We start from the raw sequence: 20,478 nt of genomic DNA on the forward strand, positions 1-20,478 counted from the left end.
GCTCTCGCTTGTTAGTAAACAAATAAACGCATAAGAACCTGCAACGGCACGTGCTGGCACTTTGAATGCGAGAGAGGCCGATAATTAGATATATAACTATTTAATAATAATCATTAAAAATTACAAGAATATTTATAAAAAAATAACAATTTTATTTACACATGAGTTTCAGGGAATAAATTTTTGTTTGTAGCAATTTCTGCTGTGTGTTCTGTTTTGGCAATCCCTTTGAATACTCCAACAGTAGTCGGCCATCATGTGAGAATCCCATCTTCTTTGGTACCGATATTCCATAGTTTTTAAGTCTTGATGAAATCTTTCGCCTTGTTCATCACTTACAGCACCTAAATTCTCGGGAAATCTATCAAGATGACTGTATAGGAAATGAAGCTTTATGCTCATGTTGCAACCTAGGCACTGGAAATTTTCAAGCATTGTTTCCACTAGATCTTTGTAATTGCATGCTTTTTTGTTTCCAAGAAAATTATTCGCAACCATCGTAAAGGAAGTCCAGGCCTCTTTCTCAATTTTGTTCATAGAGTTGATGAAATTTGGGTCTCTCATTAAAGTTCTAATTTGCAGTCCATCAAATACACCGGCTTTAATTTTTTCATAACTAAGTCGTGGAAATTTTTCACATATGTATTGGAAACAGTCACCTTGTAAATCTAAAGCTTTAACATACTGCTTCATAAAACCTAGTTTGATGTGTAGAGGTGGAAAAATGATTTTTTCTCTGTCGATTAAAGGTTGATTTATAACTTTCTGTTCTCCAACATTTAAGGATATTCTAAGAGGCCAATGTTTCTGACTCCAGTGTTGGTTTCTAGCTTGACTATCCCAGAAACATAGAAAACACGGAAACTTTGTATATCCTCTTTGAAAGCCAAGTAAAAAGTTCACCATTTTAAGATCCACACAGATGATCCAGTTATGGTCTGTATATTTTAATAACTTCAGAACCTTTTTAATGTCCTCATATGTTTCCTTTAAGTGGACTGAATAGCCAATAGGAATTGAGCCATATACATTCCCATTGTGTAGTAAGACACACTTGAGACTTCTGCTTGAACTGTCGATAAATAAACGCCACTCATTTGGATGATATTGTACAACACTCATTTCAGTTAGTAAACCTGACATTGTTATGGTAAACAAACCCACACTCGTGTTTAAAATATTGTACAAGATTACTTTCCCTGCTACGATAAAAAGTTATCTTCGTATCTTGCTCCAGTAAGTTTTTTTCATTTAATCTTGAAGCTAACAATTCCGATGATTCCTTTGATAAGCCCAAATCTCTTACTAAGTCATTCAATTCCGCTTGAGTAAAACGTTGCGGTCCAGAACTAGAAATTAAATTTTCATTGTCTAAATCAACATCCGGGTCTTGCTCCTCAAGAACATCTGGCATATCCCGATCATAATCGTTCTCAAGTAAAGGAAGTCCTTTATAAATTGGCATGGCTATTTCATCGGAATGAGCAACTGGCCGAATTGCTGAGTCGGGATTTGGATACACAATTTTTTTCTTATTCTTCTTATTATAACCAGAAGTCTGAACTAAACAAAAATAGCAATCGTCTACGTGATTTTTCAGTTCACACCAAATCATTGGAATGCCAAAAGCTAATTTTTGGCGTTTTCCCTTGCTCCACTGTCGTAAATTTTCTACACATGACTTACACACTTTATTTGGAGCCCATGACTTGTCCTGATCTGCAATTTTTACATCAAAGTATGCAAAGTACACTTTCTTAACGAAATCAGTGATATTTGTTCTTTGACTGGGAACAGTAAAGCTGCCACAAATGTAGCAGAAGGAATCTACACTATTGAACACAATTTCGAGTAGTAGACATGATGTATTTTCTTCACTGCCGACTAACATGCAATTAACAAGACAAAAAAAACCAGAGACTTTATTGAAACGTTATAAGCACTCATCATACTTTCACGATCGATTAACGATTGACTGATTTCGATTGTTCTTTGTCCGCTATGATGCATATGCATACATTTGTTTTAGGCAGTTGTCATCGCCTACTTTTCATCACCTAAATGTATTAGGTCGGTTATTGCCCTCTCTCGCATTCAAAACGCCAGTACATGCTGTTGCAGGTTCTTACGCATTTATTCATTTACCAACAAGCGAGAGTGGTGAGTGCTCCAATTCTGATCTGCGCACCGCTTTGAATAATAGGATATATCTTCGGGAATTTTTTGAATTTCTTGATAAAAAGTTAGGAACAGATTTTTAAAAGTACATACTTTCAGAAAATAATATTAAAAAAACGATTTTTTTGTTCCTCTAAATAGTACTGCCTCCTTAAAACTATCAAAAACTTACAAATTACAAATATTACAAATAGCAAAAAGAAAATGCCATAGAGGAAAAACCTGATGTGATAGAGAAAAATGGGTTTGATATTTGAAATCAGCGCACCCAAATTAGTAAAAAACAAGTGTCAGATCATAATCAGCAAGGAAAAAAAATTTTTTGTTGGCCAGTGTAATGATAATAATAATATTGTTATATTCAGTTTTCATGTCATGTTTATTATCTCTGATTTCCTTTACGTTACTTTGCCTCCATTTCTAAGCTGTTTTCAACAGCCTCCGATACATTTTGCCACCTTTATGTTTGAATATATATGAGTTAACCGATCTCATACGGAGGTAGCAGGTTTTTTTCTCCCAGGAACTTGGGTTTTTCATCCCGCATACATACAAATCAGCCTTCAGAACACTCACAATTTACAGACAAAACATACAATTATTGGTGATGATGGGTGGTAGATGGCATTGATGGTAGTAGTGTCATAGTGGGAAAATTAAGTAGTGGATAGAGCGAGCGATGAGTCCTTGGACTCCCTGAGGTGTCACATAATAATAATATATTTCTTCTATATTCTTGCCATAGTCATTCCATCACTTTTGTTTACACACTACTTTGCTTTCTTACATTTTTCTTTGTATTCTCTTAGAGCACATGGTGACTTTGGAGCATTTGGCATGGTTTCTTCTTTTCTATGAATACCTCTAACTTCTTGAGCCCACCATGGAGTTCTGATTTTTTTATCCTTGCAAGCAACTTTGCCACTTGCCCCTCTGGCTGAATCAGTCAATTTTTTCTTCAGAGTCTTCGAGGTATAGTTTCAATTTTCAAACTAATTCATTGTTTTCTTAAATAATATTTGTATATTTGAGTCTGCAGTTCACCTCTGAGAGCATCTGATTTACTTTAATTCTTTTTAAAACTTTCTTCTGTGTTTTTCTTTTCAATATGATATTCAGTTTTATTCTCTTCAGAACTAAACTATACTCTGGATTCTGTTCAGAGTATATGTAGCGCCTCTGTAGCGCGATTGGAAAAGGCCTAAGTTCAATTCTCGTCATGATGGGAGGAATTTTTATATGGACTTTTTCAATTGAAGGTGAGTTAGCCAATCTCATACAGAGGTAGCAGGGTTTTTCATCCTGCATACAGACAAATCAGCCCTTCAGACTGAAAGAAATGCAATTTACAGACGAAAAATACTAGCTGTGGTGGTGGGCAGTAGATGTAGATGATTGGTAGTAGAGGATCGGCGTAGTGGTGGAGACGGAGAGTTGTACAATGGGTGTCCTCCCTCGATGAGTCTTCGGACTCCTTGGAGGTGTCACGAATAATAATAATAATAATAATAATATAATACACTGTATACTCTGAACAGAAATGCAGGAACCATTATTATTAGCTTTGCTCTTTTCTTTCCAAATTTTCCAGCACATTTGTGTATGTCTGGTATTCATTTCCTTCTCTGCTGTTTTGATCTCTAATAAGGACTGATTTCTCTCTCTCTCTCTCTTTGTCAGTTGCTTTCCTTAATCGCTTGATACATTTTTCCCTTCTTCTTCATTAGTAGAATCTTCATTAATGGAACATTAGTAAGATGATAGGCACAAAGAAATCTCATTATCCAATTCCCCATTTTGTTGTTTGCTTATGTTATTCTAATTGAAATTTCCTGCATTTTTTTCCAGTAGTTGACACTTTGCCATGGTTCCCTGTTGAAAGTACCAGGAAACACCCCAGCTGACATGAAAATCTTGTTATACTATCACTTTCCTTTGGTCTAAGTCAGTACAGAATACAATTTGGTTGGCTAAATCCCAAATTGTCAGCCAATCCTTATTTGTTCAGTACCCAGATGACTATCACATTAAGTAATAAAGGTTTATTTTCTTGATCCTGAGAATTAGTAATAATATTTTTGGTTTACAGATCAACTGTTGATCAATTTTATTAACTTAACCAACTAGTTTCGCCAAACTTTAACTGTTGGCATCTTCAGGGCACTTATATATAGGTTGAAACAATCTCACAATTATGTGTAACTATAAAACTGACAAGAATAACTGTGAAAAACTGACTACAATAATTACAAATAAAATAGTATCGAATGTGCGTGAAACACGTATTACATGTACAAGATTAGCTAGCTGTTGCTGAGGAACTTTCTGTAGTTTGTATTAAAGTTCATTTCTTTTGTTTTTAAAGATTTGATTAGGGTTTTCCATATCTCTGGGAGTATTAGGCCTTGATTTCTGTTAAGGACGATAGGACAGAAATGTCCTGTCTGTTATTTTTGACATAGCCAATGTGCTCTTTTTGCCTGATTTCAAGGCTTCTCGAAGTCTGTCCGATGTAACTAAAGCCACACGAGCATGGAATATTATAAACTCCAGTATATTTATAGAAAGGGTGATTGTCTTTTGGAGATCTTAGTAGTTTATGAATAGATTCTATTGGTTTAAATGTTACTCTTATTTTGTGTTGTTTGAGGAGGCTGGTGAGCTTGTAGGAGATGCCACTTACAAACGGAATTGCAATAGTTTTTATATATTGAATATCTTCTTGTTCTTTTTGTGGTGGTTCAGAGAAAAGGACTTTGTTGACTAGTCTTCTTGGATAGCCGTTCAAGTACAGATTGTTGGAAATTAATGTCAACTCATCTTGAAGGGTCTCGTTGTCTGTTGTGATGTGAATCGCTCTCTTCTTTAACATGTGTACAATGCTGAGTTTATGTGAGATGTGGTGAGAGGAGCTGAAATGTAGGTAGTGACCTGTATTGGTCGGTGTTCTGTACACCGATAGATTTTTACTGCCATCAATTTGTTTTTTGATTAAGATGTCTAAAAATGGTAGTTGTTTTTCTCTTTCAAGTTCCATAGTAAATTTAATAGAATGATGGAAGGAGTTGATCTTTTTGAGAAAATCATATAGGTCATCTTTGCTGTTGTTCCACACGATGAAGATATTGTCCACATATCTGAACCAAATTTTAGGTTTGGGAATAATTTGGGATAGGATTTTATTTTCTAAGTCTTCCATAAAGAGGTCAGCACATGAAGGTGAGAGCGGGCTCCCCATCCCCAAGCCTGTTAATTGTTGGTAGATCTTATTTTTCTATGAAAAGTAGTTAGAATTTACTATTTTATTTGTAATTATTCTTGTAAGTTTTATAGTTACACATAATTGTGAGATTGTTTCAACCTATATGTAAGTGCCCTGAAGACGCCAACAGTTAAAGTTTGGCGAAACTAGTTGGTTAAGTTAATAAAATTGATCAACACTTGATCTGTAAACCAAAAATATTATTATCACATCAAGTATTCATAATAATGCTTCATGGTATAAAAACACAAAGAGAGGGGAAAAAATGATTCAGCTCACTAATATTTTGCTATTTTTCTACCCAGTATCATCAGAGCACAATTATAACTGTGACAAGATAATTGGAGATAACTGAACTAAATAATTGGAGAAAACAATTGTAGAAAAAAATTCCAAAAGAAAAAAAAAGTGAATAAATTATTACAGAAAGTTCCATCTTGGCCTAAAAAAACAAAAGCTTAAACCTTATCATGTCAAACCTAATATTCACAAATCTAATATCCCTTCCATTCAATAGTAGACAACATAGACCGCCGCATCTACAAACTGGCCAAACAGTTATCCAATTCTCTTACTTCCTTTACAGCAGTATTTCCGAACTTTTTTTGGATCATGCCCCCACCTCAACGCCTCAAAGATTTTGATGTCCCCCCCTTGCTGACAATGGTGAGTGTTTTGAGTATATCAGTGATGAGGTGACGAATGTAACACCATTTTCTAATTGTCCCCCTGTGGGGGTGTATGCCTCACATTGAGAAACACTGCCTTACAGGAAACTTTCCCTTATCTATTAAAAACTCTTTATACTTTAAAATATTAATAAAAAAAATCTAACCTTGGCAGACTGACATCATTATCAGTTTTCATATTACTTCACTAATGGATCTTTGACAGATGCCTTGATCTCATTAAGCCACATCCCCTTCCTCCCCTTCCTGATATAATTGAATCCATTATTCAGATTCACTATATTATGCAGGTTATTTCTTATGGAAAGGAAAAATATACAATCAGCTGGATGGAACTGCTATGGGTCCCTCTCTTTCACCTCCCCCCCCCCCCCCCCCCCCCCGCTAACTTTTGTATGGAACATTTTGAAAATGAAGCACTCAACACAGTCTCACTTAAACCAATAGCCTGGCTTCACAATTTTGATGTTGTGATTTTGCTATTTGGTCTCATGACCCAAATATGTTAGGTATGTTTCAGGCACATCTTAACAGCCAATATCCTAAAATAAACTTCACCATAGAAAAAGAAAGTACTGATTGCCTCCCCTTTCTAGATATGCTAGTAACAAGACTGCCTAATGTCTCATTATATTTCTCCATTTACAGAAACCCATCCATACAGGAAGTTATTTACATAAGCAGTCACACCACCACCCTTCCCAACAATATGGCATCCTCAAAATATTTATTTGCTGATCCAGCTCTATTTGTTCAAATGACACACAGCCCTTAAAACTGAGCTCAGGGACTTGTGCAACACCTTTTTTAGCCAGTGGCCACAGCCCATATAAAATAATTAAAATACTGCATGTACCCCCCCCCCCCCCCATCCCTTCTAAACCCAACACACAGGATTATAGCAAAACCATTTCCATCCCATATGTCCTGGGTACATCAGAAAAAATAGCCAAAATAGCAAATACAATCTCCATGCCACTTTCAAACCTTTCATTGAGCTAGCTACCTTCATATGTTCTCCTAAAGATTAACTGCATTCTCTTGAATTTCCTGAAGTATATAAAGTTCCTCATTCCTATTTTGGACAGACTGAGAGATCAATTAATATCCACTTTGAAGAACACAAAAATTACATCTGCAGCCATCTGTATGTTAAGTCAGGATTGGCACACTATGCTCTGGATATAATCCTTCACATAGGATTAAATGGAGGAAACCATCTGTATTACATAAAAGTCGTTATAGGTCTGAGAGCTGTTCATAGCATCAGCTATAAAGCACTCTCCCAACCTCAACAAGAATGGTTGCATTAATTTACTAAAGATCTGAGAGACTATCATTTTAAGACCTAATAGCTTGACTTCTGTAAATTACCTTTATGGTTATCTGATCCATTGAGGGTGTCATATAAGGACATTAGTTCTGTTTTTAGTTACAATTTCATTTGTTTTCTACAGTTACTTAGTTCAGTGCTGTGTGCCTGTCACAGTTATAATTGTGCTCTGCTGATGCTGGTTAGAAAACCACTGAAATATTTGTAAGTTTAATAAATTTTTTTTTCTCTCTTGGTGTTGTTTATACCATGTTGTTTATTTCATTATTCATAATAATTTAAGCATTATTATGAATAATGAAAGACACCTAACCCTTTCTGCACATATAGACATTAAGTAGGAAGCTCCAGTCCATTCATGAACAGACTGTGGATATCTCCTCTCAGTTATCTGCCTTTGTTTCTTTAGCTGCATAAAAACTTTGTTTAAATATTATGTACATGTATGTTTTTAAAGTGAAAATATATAAATTTTAAAAATAACAGAAATATCAGTAATCATTATAAATTTATTCTCCAACTGCACTGATCATGTTTTTTTTTTTAATTCACAGAATATTTCAATCATATTACTCTTTTATTAGTTTTAATATTTATCTTACTGAAGAGTAAATGATTATCTGGTTTCAGATGATAGCAGCAGATGTGTTCAAGGCATTTCTTGAAGTAGGTATAAATAATGAGGATAAAGTGAAAGAAGTAGGCAAAAGGTATTGTTATTATTTTTGATTAAAATTTTGATTGGTTCAATAAATAGTGAAAATTATTTTATCATCGTTATTGTGTGTCAGTCAGTTGCTTAGTGTTTATGGAACTTTGTTTATTCTCATAATGTCTGGTAACCATTTCTAAAATGTGGAGCTATCTCATTTGAGAAAAGAGACATTGCAGAAACTTACTACTATTATTACAAGTCTAAAAAAAGAATCTGCAATGTTTCAAATTTGAATGACCTTAACTACTTTTCACAAAATGATTAAGAATCCTGTTACCTTAGATTTCAACACAAACAGTTCTAGTATATGTGACACTTCAAAATAGTCTTAAATTTACATAAAATGAATGATGAGCTAGTGCTTTTAAAAAAGAAGAATCGTGTTTAGATGTGAAATTTGAATATTTCGAACTACTTAAGTAATAATAGTAGATTTACTGGGTGTGAATTCTCAAATTTTAGAATTGCTTACCTATTTTTTGTAGAGTACTTTACAGTAGCATGAATATTTGTGATATAAAATTGGGATGTATTGTGTTATAATAGTTATTAATCAGATCTGCTAGTTTTGCACCTAATGGCTGGTCTTCTACAGAGTAAGAATGAAGATAAAAAGAGACAAAATAAAGCAAATCTCAGATAAATCATTAATAATTTATGAAAAAATGAGGCATGAGTAACCAGTTTTTTCTTGTCTCAAGATTGTAAACTACTTATCTTATTCTCGTGGTAATCCAATGGGCCGAGTGGATTGGGTGGTTTCAACTTTTCTGAAAACCTTCAAACCTTTTGAAAGTTTAGCATGGAATTTGATGTTCAGGTTAGTTTTTTGCAGTTTTACTGCAAAAAAAGTGACATAATAATATTTTTTTTTTGCATGTTAGATGGAAGTAAGAAAAGATAGGATATCATTTCAGGTATCATTTAAATTCGCTGTATGATCAAAAGCAAATCCTACATCTACAAACCCTAATATGTGATAATAGTCTGCACTCTTCCAATATCCTTGATACCAGGGAAGTTATTCTCACTGGCATGAAAGCCTTCATTCTTGTCCCACTTTCTTGGTCATGATTTAATAACAGGTGTATTGAGGTGGTTCAAAAAAAAAAAAAAAAAAAATTCACCATACTACAGGTGGCAGGTGACAAGAATTCCAGCTTCATACTTCTTATTTCTTCCGATATGTAGCCAGCAAAAAAATGATTATGGCAGGATGGCATTGATTGGAGAAAATGGTACAAGTACAACTGCTGCAGACTGTATAGTTGAGATATTTAATGAGCATATTACGGTTCATAGATGCATGCTGAAAGGGAGAGTAATGAGTGCAGAGAATGAATCTAAGCAAGTAAGAAGCAATATGAAAGAGTGGGAAAGTTAGGAAGGAGAGACTGAAGTGATGCAGTGCTTATGAATGAAGAAGTGGGTAGCATAAGTGTAGAGAATAAGAGAACAAGTGTGCAAGAAAAACATTCAATATGTAGCCAGCAAAAAAAGGATGATTATGGTAGAATGGCAATGATAGGAGAAAATGGTATAAGGATAATTGCTGAGAATATAGTTGGGATATTTAATGAGCAGTTCATAAAGGTCTTTCATCCTTGTGAATATGACATCATGGAGAGTTTGATAGCAGTGGATGATGAGGAGGAGAGACTGATTGTGAGTGAGGAAGAGGTATATAGGGAATTAAGCAAACTTGATATTAATGAGGCTGTGAGACTTGATGATATATCACCATATATTTTGAAGGAATGTGCCAAGGAGTTGACATCTGCCTTGACATATTCCTTTAATATGAGTCTTATGTTGAATCAAGTTTGAAAGGAGTGACAATAAAAGAGGTGACAGAATTCTATTCTGTCACTAGAATCAAATTATATGCCAATCTGTGTGTCAGGTGTAGTATTTAAAGTATTAGAAAGGCTGGTGAGAATCAGGATCCAGAATTGGGTTGACAACAGTGGTATTATCTTGTGGGGCAACACAGGTTTGCTAAAGGGGAGGGAGGGGGAATCATGTTATAGTAATCTGCATGCTTATTACAATAAGGTGACAGCAACATTGGATGTGGGAGATGGAAGCACAGTAATATGCTTAGACTTTGCAGAGGAAAATCACTAGTGGTGTCTCAGGGTCTGTGTTTAGGGCTATTGCTGTTTAACCTGTATGTTAATGATATTGGGGAAGATTTGAATGGGGATATACAGTTGTTTGCAGATGATGCAAAGTTGGGACAAACTATGAGGAGTAGAGCAGATATTGTGGCCTTAAAAGAAAATTTGAATAGTTATCCCTTCTTTCATACACACTGCTCATTCAGCCAGAATTCCTTACTTCTACAAGTCAATGTTCTCTGCATCATTGCCAGAATTAGTTGTGTTATCCCCACAATTGTGGTAGTATGTCCTCAAAGTTTTAGATCATTTTCTACCATCACCCCAAGATCCTTTATTTCATCCACCTCCAACAATATAACCCCACCAAGAGAAAATTCTATACCCCATCTATGTTTTTCAAATTTTAAAACCTTACATTTTACAACATTGAACTCTCATCCTCACTCTCATGGCCTTTCTGATCATGCCCTGAACACCTTACACAGAATTGACTGGAAAAGCACTAGTTGTCTACATCACACCAAAACATGGTATGAACGCAAATTTAAGGAAGCCTGTGAGATTATTACCAACCACCCCCCAATCTGAACAATAATGATGGTCTAAAAATCCCAAACATATAGAAGGCATATATTCGACCCATGGAACCGTCCTCTCTAAGAGCAACTAAACAGAACTGTAGAAAATCCAGGATCCTAAATCAAAAATAACAATTGTAATCCTAAAAATAGGACATCATTGTTACTGAAAGAAAACTATCTGTAAGAAAGAATGTTTATTCATGTTATGATAAATAGAATTTAGCTTGATGTAAATGTTAAAGATACCAAGCTATTTTAAACCTGGTTTTACTCCATTTCCCAAGTAAGCAAACAGACAAACAAGTCAAGTTTGCGCCTGCACGTATTGCGAGTATATACGTGCAGGTGCAAACTTGACTTGTTTGTCTGTCTGCTTACTTGGGAAATGGAGTAAAACCAGGTTTAAAATAGCTTGGTATCTTTAACATTTATTATACCCAAGGTAAAATACTTTCTACTTAGCTTGATGTAGTTTATAAATAATTAATTATTTTTTTTTCTATTGTTATTCTACTGGCATGAGGTCATGCCAGTAGAATAACTTGTGATCAATTCATTGTTTCTTAACTTACTATATGTAATGTAACCTAGCTTGTCCTGTATATTTGTATGTGATCCAGATGATGATGATCCTAATATGAAGATTGAAACATTGGGATATTAAAAGCGTTATTTATAACATGGTTGTAAAGTCCATAATTTCTAAAATGAATGCTGATCACCGTGTAATACTAAAAGAAAGGATTCTAAAATGGAAGATTCGAATAGACTGAGTGAATGGGCACATGAGTGGGGGATGAGAGTTCAATGTTGTAAAATATAAAGTTTTAAAATTTGGAAAACATAGATGGGGTATAGAATTTTCTCTTCGTGGGGTTATATTGTTGGAGGTGGACAAAATAAAAGATCTTAGGGTGATGGTAGATAAGGATCTAAAACTTTGAGGACATACTGCCACAATTGTGGGGATAACACATCTAATTCTGGCAGTGATGCAGAGGACACTGACTTGTAGAAGTAAGGAATTCTGGTTGAATGAGCAATGTGTATGACAGAAGGGACCTCCTCGATGTATAAGGTTCTGATTATGCTATATATGGACTGTTGTGCACATATTTGGTGACTTAGTTTTCAAAAGGATGAAGAGATACTGTAGAACAGTGGTTGGCAACCTTTTTAATATGAAGGGTGCCATGACGCTCGCAGGCGCTACGTTTCTGACTCCTCCTGATTTAAATAAACTTAAAATTACATTTGGCATGAATGGTTTTGTAATGTCTTTCTATATTACTTTTTTTTTAGAAATAGCCACACTATTATTGCATAATAAACAAATACATTTGCCATTATGATTGATTAAGCAAGGCGCTCGCATCTGATCTGACAGATACATGCTAATTGTTAACATGAATATTCTTTAATGGTTAAAGAATATTCATGTTAACAATTAGCATGTATCTGTCAGATCAGATGCAGGTGCCCTAGTGGACGAGAGACCTCTGATCATAAGTAGTTAAGTTGTTGACATCATCTAGTTATCAATGTGACCGCTCTCACTACCTTCATACCATTTCTAAATGTTGTTAGAACCCTTTGTTTTTTAGTATGTGTGTTTGTTGAATCACTCCCACTATCAGTGCAAATACTTTGGTTTACAAAGATATTTCTAACCCTTAATAATGGATGTCATGAGCCCTCTGTAATTTTCAAATTTTATATTGCAGTCTTCATATTAAAACGGTTGCTGACATCTGCAAGATGTGCTTTACATTTATGGAAAATACTAAGGAAACTGGTCTGGAGCTGGCTCCACCTTTACTACGAGTTGCCCATAAGGCACTACTTATGCTTGCATCCGCCGAAACTTTTAGTTTCTATATATTCGGCACAAAACTTTTGTAGTATAGAAATATAGAAACCAATATAGAAACTATATTTGGCTATGAAATAATGTTGGATTGACTATTCACTTAATTTGTACCATCATGTATTATATTTGCAGTGTTTTTTTTTATGTTTTCTTGCATTTTAGCACATACTAGTAATGAATGTATCTCTCAGATATACTGCAAACTACGCTGCAAAATTATCACTATGAGCTCCAAAGCAGTTTACAATAATTTCTCTGAGGGCGCACTAAAAATTCACTGCGGGCGCCATGGTGCCCGTGAGCACTGTGTTGCCGACCTCTGCTGTAGAAGGTCCTGAGGTGATTGACCAAAATAGTTTTCAATCTCTGGAATATTGAATATGAAGAAAGGTTAAGACAGTGCAGTTTGCAGAGTCTAGTGGATAGGAGGAAGAGGAGTGATATAATAGAGACATACAAGTTGGTAAGGGGGTTGTTATAGAATTAACAACCCCTTACCAACTTGGTATGAAGAGTTTTTTTTATAAAATGGTGGGAGATTGTATAAGGTTTGTAGGGTGTGAACAGGGGAGTGAGAAGCAGGTTTTTTGCATGGAGAGTTGTGATTGGAATGCATTGCCTGAGAGTGTAGTGTCTTCAGAGAATTTGAATGTGTTTAAGACACAACATGATGAGCAGTGTGCATGACAGAAGGGACCTCCTAGATGAGTCTGTGACTCCATGGGGTCTTAGGATGATAATAATAATACTCACCATATACTGAAACAAATAATAAATGCAAAACAGCCATCAAGAAATTCAGATCAGAGTAGGAGAATAGAAGACCACTGTTATACCACCTAAAGATAAAGTTGCCTCCTTGCATCAATTTTTTTTCTGTGTAGATGATGAGGCAAAGCATCTCCTGCCATACCTGAAATAGTGCACCACATGGCACCTGTTGTCTTTTGGCAAGAACAACTCATAAGAAACTTAAATAACATACACACCAAAATTTTAGTGGTCATGACATCTCTTCATTTGTACTCAGAAGTTGTGGTTCGGTACTAATACTGGTCCTGTATTGTCTCTACAATCTTTTATACTCACTTATCCCAGTATATAGAAGTAAGCATATATCCAACCCCCCCCCCCCCCAAAAAAATCAAATAGAAGTCTGCTATCAAACTACCAACCAGTCACTCTCAGATCTTTCCAAAATAATGGAGAAGGTAATTAAAAGTCAACTTCTTCACTACTTGAAGAGTAAGAAGAATGAGTTCCTCAGTTCTTCGAGTTGGTCTAGGCAACTCAAGAAACTAAGGAACAGCCATTCCATGACAATGGTAACAAACTATAAGCCAGTTTGTGTATCAGATTATTATTATACAGGTATCTCCGTGAAGTCAAAAGACTCATCAGGAGACTCAGATTAATCCTTATTCACACAATGCTTATCATACCTCTTTTTAAACTCATTCATGTTGGGCAGTCACAACTTGCAGAGGTGCCCTTGTTCTCTCCCTACACATCTTGTATTGAGAAATTTCTTGTGTGTCAATCTTGTAGGATCTCTTTAGTAACTTATAAGTTTCCATCATCTTCCCCTGTCTTCTACCTGTTAACTAAACTCTGCAACTCACACACATACACACATTCGATCTGTCCTTATAAGGAATGTTCCATACACATCATCAGCTTGGTTGCTCATCTCTGAATCCTCTCACCACCCTTTGATCTCCCAAGAAACTTGGGTGACCAAACCTGTGCACAGTAGTAAAGATGTGACAAAATCATAGTTATTATCCCTCTTTATAGCCTTATAAAGAGGGATAATAACTTCCTCTCTTTGCTTGTTAGTGTCAACTAAAAATAGAGAGGTGGACAGAGAGTTGAATGAACTTCAACTGTCTGTCCCCCATTACCCCTAAATCCTTAGCCCTGTCAATTTCCTGCAATCTAGTACCATTATTATGATAGATAATATGTAATCTTTCATCCCAAAGTCCATAGCCTTATGTTTTGCAACATTAAATTGACAACCGTTGTCTTTTGCCCATACTGCCAATTTATTTAAATCATCTTGCAGATATCTATATCACTTTATCAACTTTCCTCTCCAGTTTGCATCATCAGCAAACAACTGGATATCCCCACTTAATCATTCCCTATATCATTAATATACAAATGAAGTGCTACCCTGAAGAACTCCACTAGTCATTCACCTTGATTCCACACCACCATATACTACTCTCTGATGTTTGTCATCTCCCCCCCCCCCTCCTAATCCATGCCTTTGTAAAGTCCAGCAATATCGTGGTTACCTATTTCTGTTTATCCAATCCATTGTCACTTTATCATAAAATATGAATAAACGGTGCTACCTATCATAGAGATCATATTAAAACAAGAATATAATTTCAAGAAATTATAATCCTATCCACAATTAAAGGCAAAATTAAATTTTACCTTTAATTAACTTTTCAAATACTTTAACTACTACTTCTGAGATAGTAGTAAAGATGTTGGTTAGAGATCGAATACAAAATTGATGGAAATAATAATCTCTTCAGAGGGCAGCAGAGTTTTGTCAACTTTAAGGTCATGGTGTGTTGGGATTTTTCAAATTTAGCGAGCCGGTTGTTAATGTTTTTAAGTCAGGAGAGCCGGTTATTAAAATTCTTTATGAAAGGATAGATGATGAATGGTGGTATATACTTTTTCTCATAAATATTTTGAAATTGTATAATAAACACTTACATATATTATTATTATCATTATTATTATCATCATCAAAAATAAATGCATAAAGGAGAATTCACAAAACACAAACTCAATTTATGAACGGGAATTTGGAAACAATTTTATTTACTAAACAATGTCTGTATTCATTAAAACACAAACACGTTATCAAAACTCCCAAACTGGGTATTTGAATAAACAATAATGTCTTATTTTTAGCAAATTTCCAAGAACTTGCAACATTAAGTTCCTGGAAATGCAACATTGTTGCACTATCGATAAATACAAAAATTTGTATTTATCGATATCGATATTTATCGCAATGGCTACAGTCTCTGGTCATTTGATCGACTACGGGTATATTAGTGTTACATTTTTTTTGTTCAGGATTTCATTTGATAATAGGTAAGTTGTAGGTAATATGGGAAAATTTTCTTTAATATATGTTTTTATTTTGGTTTTTTCTTTTTTCTTTAATAATTAAAATAATTTTAATCAGGGTTAGAGTTTTGCAGTCGAAAAAGCAAATAGCCGTTAGTTGAAAAAATGAAATAGAATGAAACTTCTTAAACATTTAAAGGACAAAATGTGAAGCAGAAACAAAGACATCTGATGATACAATAGAACTTTGTTGAAGAATCAAATTTTTCATAAAGCCAGCCGGTTGTTAAAAATTTACCAACACACCACTGTTTAAGATGGCATTGTTTCAGTGACCTAGTTACATTTTATAATAGGGTGACAATTATGTTGAACAGAGATTATGCATACAAGTAATTGTTCTGGATTTTGCAAATGCATATGAGAGAATTATGATCCTGGTGTCCAGTTAGGTTCCTGGATGGGGGAGGGGGGTTGATTTACAATCAAAGCAATTTTAGGCTATGAGACCAGTGTGTTATGTCTGTAAATTGTGTGTTCTTTCTGCCAGTTTGCCTGCTTTATAAGATGAAAAACCTGAGCTTCTGAAAGAAAAATCTGGCTAACTCACCTTCAGTTGAAGGGGATGGGTTTAGTCATTCTTACTCTGGATACAAGGATTATACAAGACAGGAAATTATATCCCATTCCATTCACTCTTCCTTTTTTGTGTGTTAGGCTCAAGTGGTTTGTCACAGCCAAGCAACTTGGCTTATTTGAATATAGTTATTGCTTGTTATATGGTGATTAATCATATCTGCAGTATTCGCTATGTCTCTGTCTGTAAATTGAGTGTGTTCTTCTGGCCTGTTTTCCATTTTGTGGAAAGAAAGACCTCAGTTTTTAGGAGAAAGAACCCTTTCACCTCTGTATGAGATTGGCTAACTCATCATCAATTGAAAAGCCCTGATAAAGATTCTTCGAATCCTAAATAGGACTCAAACCTAGGTCTTTCCAACTAATGGGACATCATAGATACTGACCACAGGCTCAAGAAATTATATTCTTGTGTTAATCCTTTATCCAAGTGTTAACAAACAAAAGTTGGCATGTGAATATCTTCATGACTAATGTACATGGAAGTTAATAATGGGAACTGACCTGACATCAACAAGTTGCAGAGGCATATCTGTTTAGAATACCTACTGTCTAGAGACAGGACTTGAACTTGTGCAAACGGTCATGGATTTTTTTTTAGCTACATAGATTTAAGTGAATTAATTTAGTGCTTGTAATTTTATTTGTAATTTTGTCTAGTTGTAAAACTAGATAAAAAAAAGGGCAGCATATGAGAAGTATTACATTAATGTTTTAGTATGTTAAACCTTAGAATATCACTGCAAAATAAAAGTGGGAAAAAACTTTGGCAAAGATGTTTTCAACAATTTTAGTCATATCATATTACGAGTTTGTGGCTTGTGACCTTCATTATTCTGAGCATAGGCTAGCACACACACATTGAGTGTATGTGACTGGAAACTTTCACTCAATATGTTTTTCATGCACACATTGGGGGCCTGAAAATTAGAGGTAAATTATATCACCTCGTTATGAGATTAAAAGAAAAGTCATATGGGATTACAGAATTGATGGTAAGAGTGTACTAACACTAATTTCATTCATAAAGGTATTGTGGTCCATAAAGAATCTGTCTTTCTATAATGAGCTTTGCAACTCCATGAAGGTATGGAAACTAGAAATAATACTGATACTAAAACACAGTGTATTTAAAAAAAAAAAAATCCATGACTAAAAGACGTAAGAGGAGTTCATTTGTGGATCTTTATTCTTTTAAACCCTTCTTTAATAAAAAGGATTTAAACCATTTTTGGTTTATAGGTCTTCATTTTTGTTGAAGGCCTCCTGATATAGCATTCTCCAACAATCTTCATTAGGTCATCCTTCCATCTACTGGGTTATCACTGATCACTTTTCATCCATGTAACATGTTCTGTCCATTTGTTTCTTTTCTTATATCTTCATTCTTAATTTTATCTTGTAGTATTTGATGCTTAGCTTGGCTTTCTCCATTTATTCTCAGTTTTTTCATTTGGTTCGGTAGTTGTTTGTGATTGCTCATGTCTCCTCTATATCACAACCATGATGATACAATGGTTGAAAAGTTTAGCTCTTTTTTAGGGTCGTATTTTACTACACCAGAAATTTTTCAGCCTTGCCAAATACTATCAAGTCTAGCTGAATTCTTTCTCATTTTTAATTTTTTTCCCTAATGTAAAAGTTTTTCCAAAGTATACATATCCTTTTACTTATTATTGTCTATTGTTATTTGTTCTTCTGTTTTTATTCAGTATATGTCATAATTTTTAGTTTTCGCCTAGTTTATATACACTGCTTCAGAAGAAGTCAACAGACACCATAGTGTGAGAAACAAACAGCCATAGTACCCACGTTAATGGGATGTAAAACACCCCTCCCCTTTTTGCTGTGATGATTGCAGCATTCCCATAGCGTATACCATCCACAAGCATATGATAACGATCAACGGAAATTTTGGACCATTCTTCCTGTAAGCATGTAATGAGGTCCTGTACTGTTGTGGGTGCGGATGTCCTCTTGACCTCACTCGATGCTCCAGTTCATTCCACAGATGTTCAATAGGGTTGAGATCAGGTTTCTGTAGAATCCAGTAAAGCATGGTGACATTCATGTCTGCAAACCACACAGTTACAGCCTTATTGACATGGTGCATTGCCATACTGAAAGAGACAATGATCAGTTCTATAGAAATGCCACAAAGCAGGAAGCATTGCATCATTCAGAATTATCAGTTACCGCTCAGAGTTCAGTTTACATGGCACTACAGACAAAGGTCAGAGAGAAACCAGGAAAAATAGACCCATACCATCACACCACCACCTCTGAATTTCATTCTTGGAGTCCTGCACCTCTAGTAAGAAATGCTCATTGGGCATTTTCCACACTCATCTAACTTTTTTTTTTTTAAGTAGAGGGTGTAGTGTGATTCGTTGCTCCATAGCACAACTTTCCAAGCTTCCACATGCCACTGTACATGCTCTTTGTACCACTAAAGATGATGTGATGCATGTTGGTTCGGGCGATGTAGGGTTTGCATGTTGCAGTCCTACTGTGAAAATCCCATGTTGTGAGCATCAGTTCTGAATGTTTATGTGCATATTCATGTTCCAGTTGACACCCGGAACTCCACATTCTCAAAGTGTCAATTGATGAATTTTATATATATTTATATATTATCCGTCGTTTTTATATATTTTCCTTCATAGCACCCTACAGTCACATTCAGTTAGTATGGTGCGATCATCCACTGTTGGTAGCACTTGCAGTTGATGCCCTGCACTTCCATTTCATTATCACTGATTGTTGAACTGTGTGGCCCAATTTTTCAACAATTTTCTGAATGGATAGACCTGCTACATGACATTGTATCGTAATGCCTCTTTCAAACTCCATTATTTCCCTTTTCAAATTTCACCAGGACATGGTGTTTCACTGACTTGGAAGCGTCATATTCCTCCAATTTATACTGACTACAAAGACATGACGCTTGAGAGGCGCTCGTGAGACAATGTGTGTAAAAAGAGCTCCAGTAGTGGCAGCGTGTAAGAAGAGCTCCAGATTCAGATAAGTTATTCTTGAAATAATTAATTGTATATGAGTGACTGTTTGAGTAAGAGCTGTTATAAAAGTTGTGCGCTACTAGTATTATTAGTGTGTGGGATTTGCTTAAACTGAATTACAAATTCGTTGTTTTTGGCCCTTAGAGTAGTAACCGGCAGAAGAAAGATGGTGGCAGCTTTGTCAGTGCAGGACTTTAACTTAGACTTCAGTCGTTTCGTGAAGTGCAAGCTGTGCTACATGTATTTGTTTGATTACATAGATGGTTTGGACATTTAGGGCTGATGGAAGGGAAGGTGTGTGTGAAGTGTGAGCTAAACGAGGATTTGATGATAGAAAGTGTTAGTAGTAGAATGTCACGGGAAGAATGAGTGCTTGTTCGAAAAAAGAAGCATGGTGTGAAAGAAAGACGAAAAATTGTTAAGAAAGTATTGAAAAAGAAAACAAGTGATTTGAAAACCGTAATGGATGGTAAAAAGAAAAAAAGCGAGGCAAATGTGGTGGAAGGAAACAAAATTGAGAGAACAAAAGAAACCGGAAATAGTGTGACGAAAGGATCGAAAGTGGGAAAAATCGAAAGAATGAATGAAAGCGAAAGTTGGATGCATGGACCAAAAGTACAGAAACTCAAAAGGATGAATTAGAGTGAAAGTGTGAAGCGGGAGTCGAGAGTTCCATAATTAGAAAGATTGAATGATAGAGAGAATGTGATGTGAGATTTTCGAAAGCTGAATTAGGTTGGATGAGGCAAGAGATGAAGTGAATGTGGAGTGAAATTAAGAAAATTCAGGTGAAAATGATTAAAACAAATCAAATAGGTACGAAAGAGTTAACGAAAGACGAGCGAGTGGCATTGTATGGCAACTCCATTATTAAAGGTGTGCTGGATGAGAGGATGCACGAGGTATGTTTTCCAGGCAATAAAATGAGTGATTGAGGCATTGGATATGAGGAGGGAGCTAGCAAAGGAG

At 35.3% G+C, this 20,478-nt stretch overlaps 1 protein-coding gene across 1 annotated transcript in view; it reads left to right on the plus strand.

The window, feature by feature from the left end:
* Positions 1-20,478, plus strand: part of LOC150103000 (uncharacterized) — a 361,006-nt gene that overhangs the window by 331,308 nt on the left and 9,220 nt on the right. Inside the window, exon 17 of the mRNA XM_090397703.1 lies at positions 8,093-8,172. Coding sequence (XP_090253829.1) covers positions 8,093-8,172 — 80 coding nt within the window. The remainder of the gene's footprint in view (positions 1-8,092; positions 8,173-20,478) is intronic.

Source organism: Typopeltis vanoorti, chromosome 9, assembly GCF_054136105.1.
Source record: "Typopeltis vanoorti isolate ZY-2024b chromosome 9, IOZ_Tvanoo_1.0, whole genome shotgun sequence".
NCBI classification, from domain to species: Eukaryota; Metazoa; Arthropoda; class Arachnida; order Uropygi; family Thelyphonidae; genus Typopeltis; species Typopeltis vanoorti.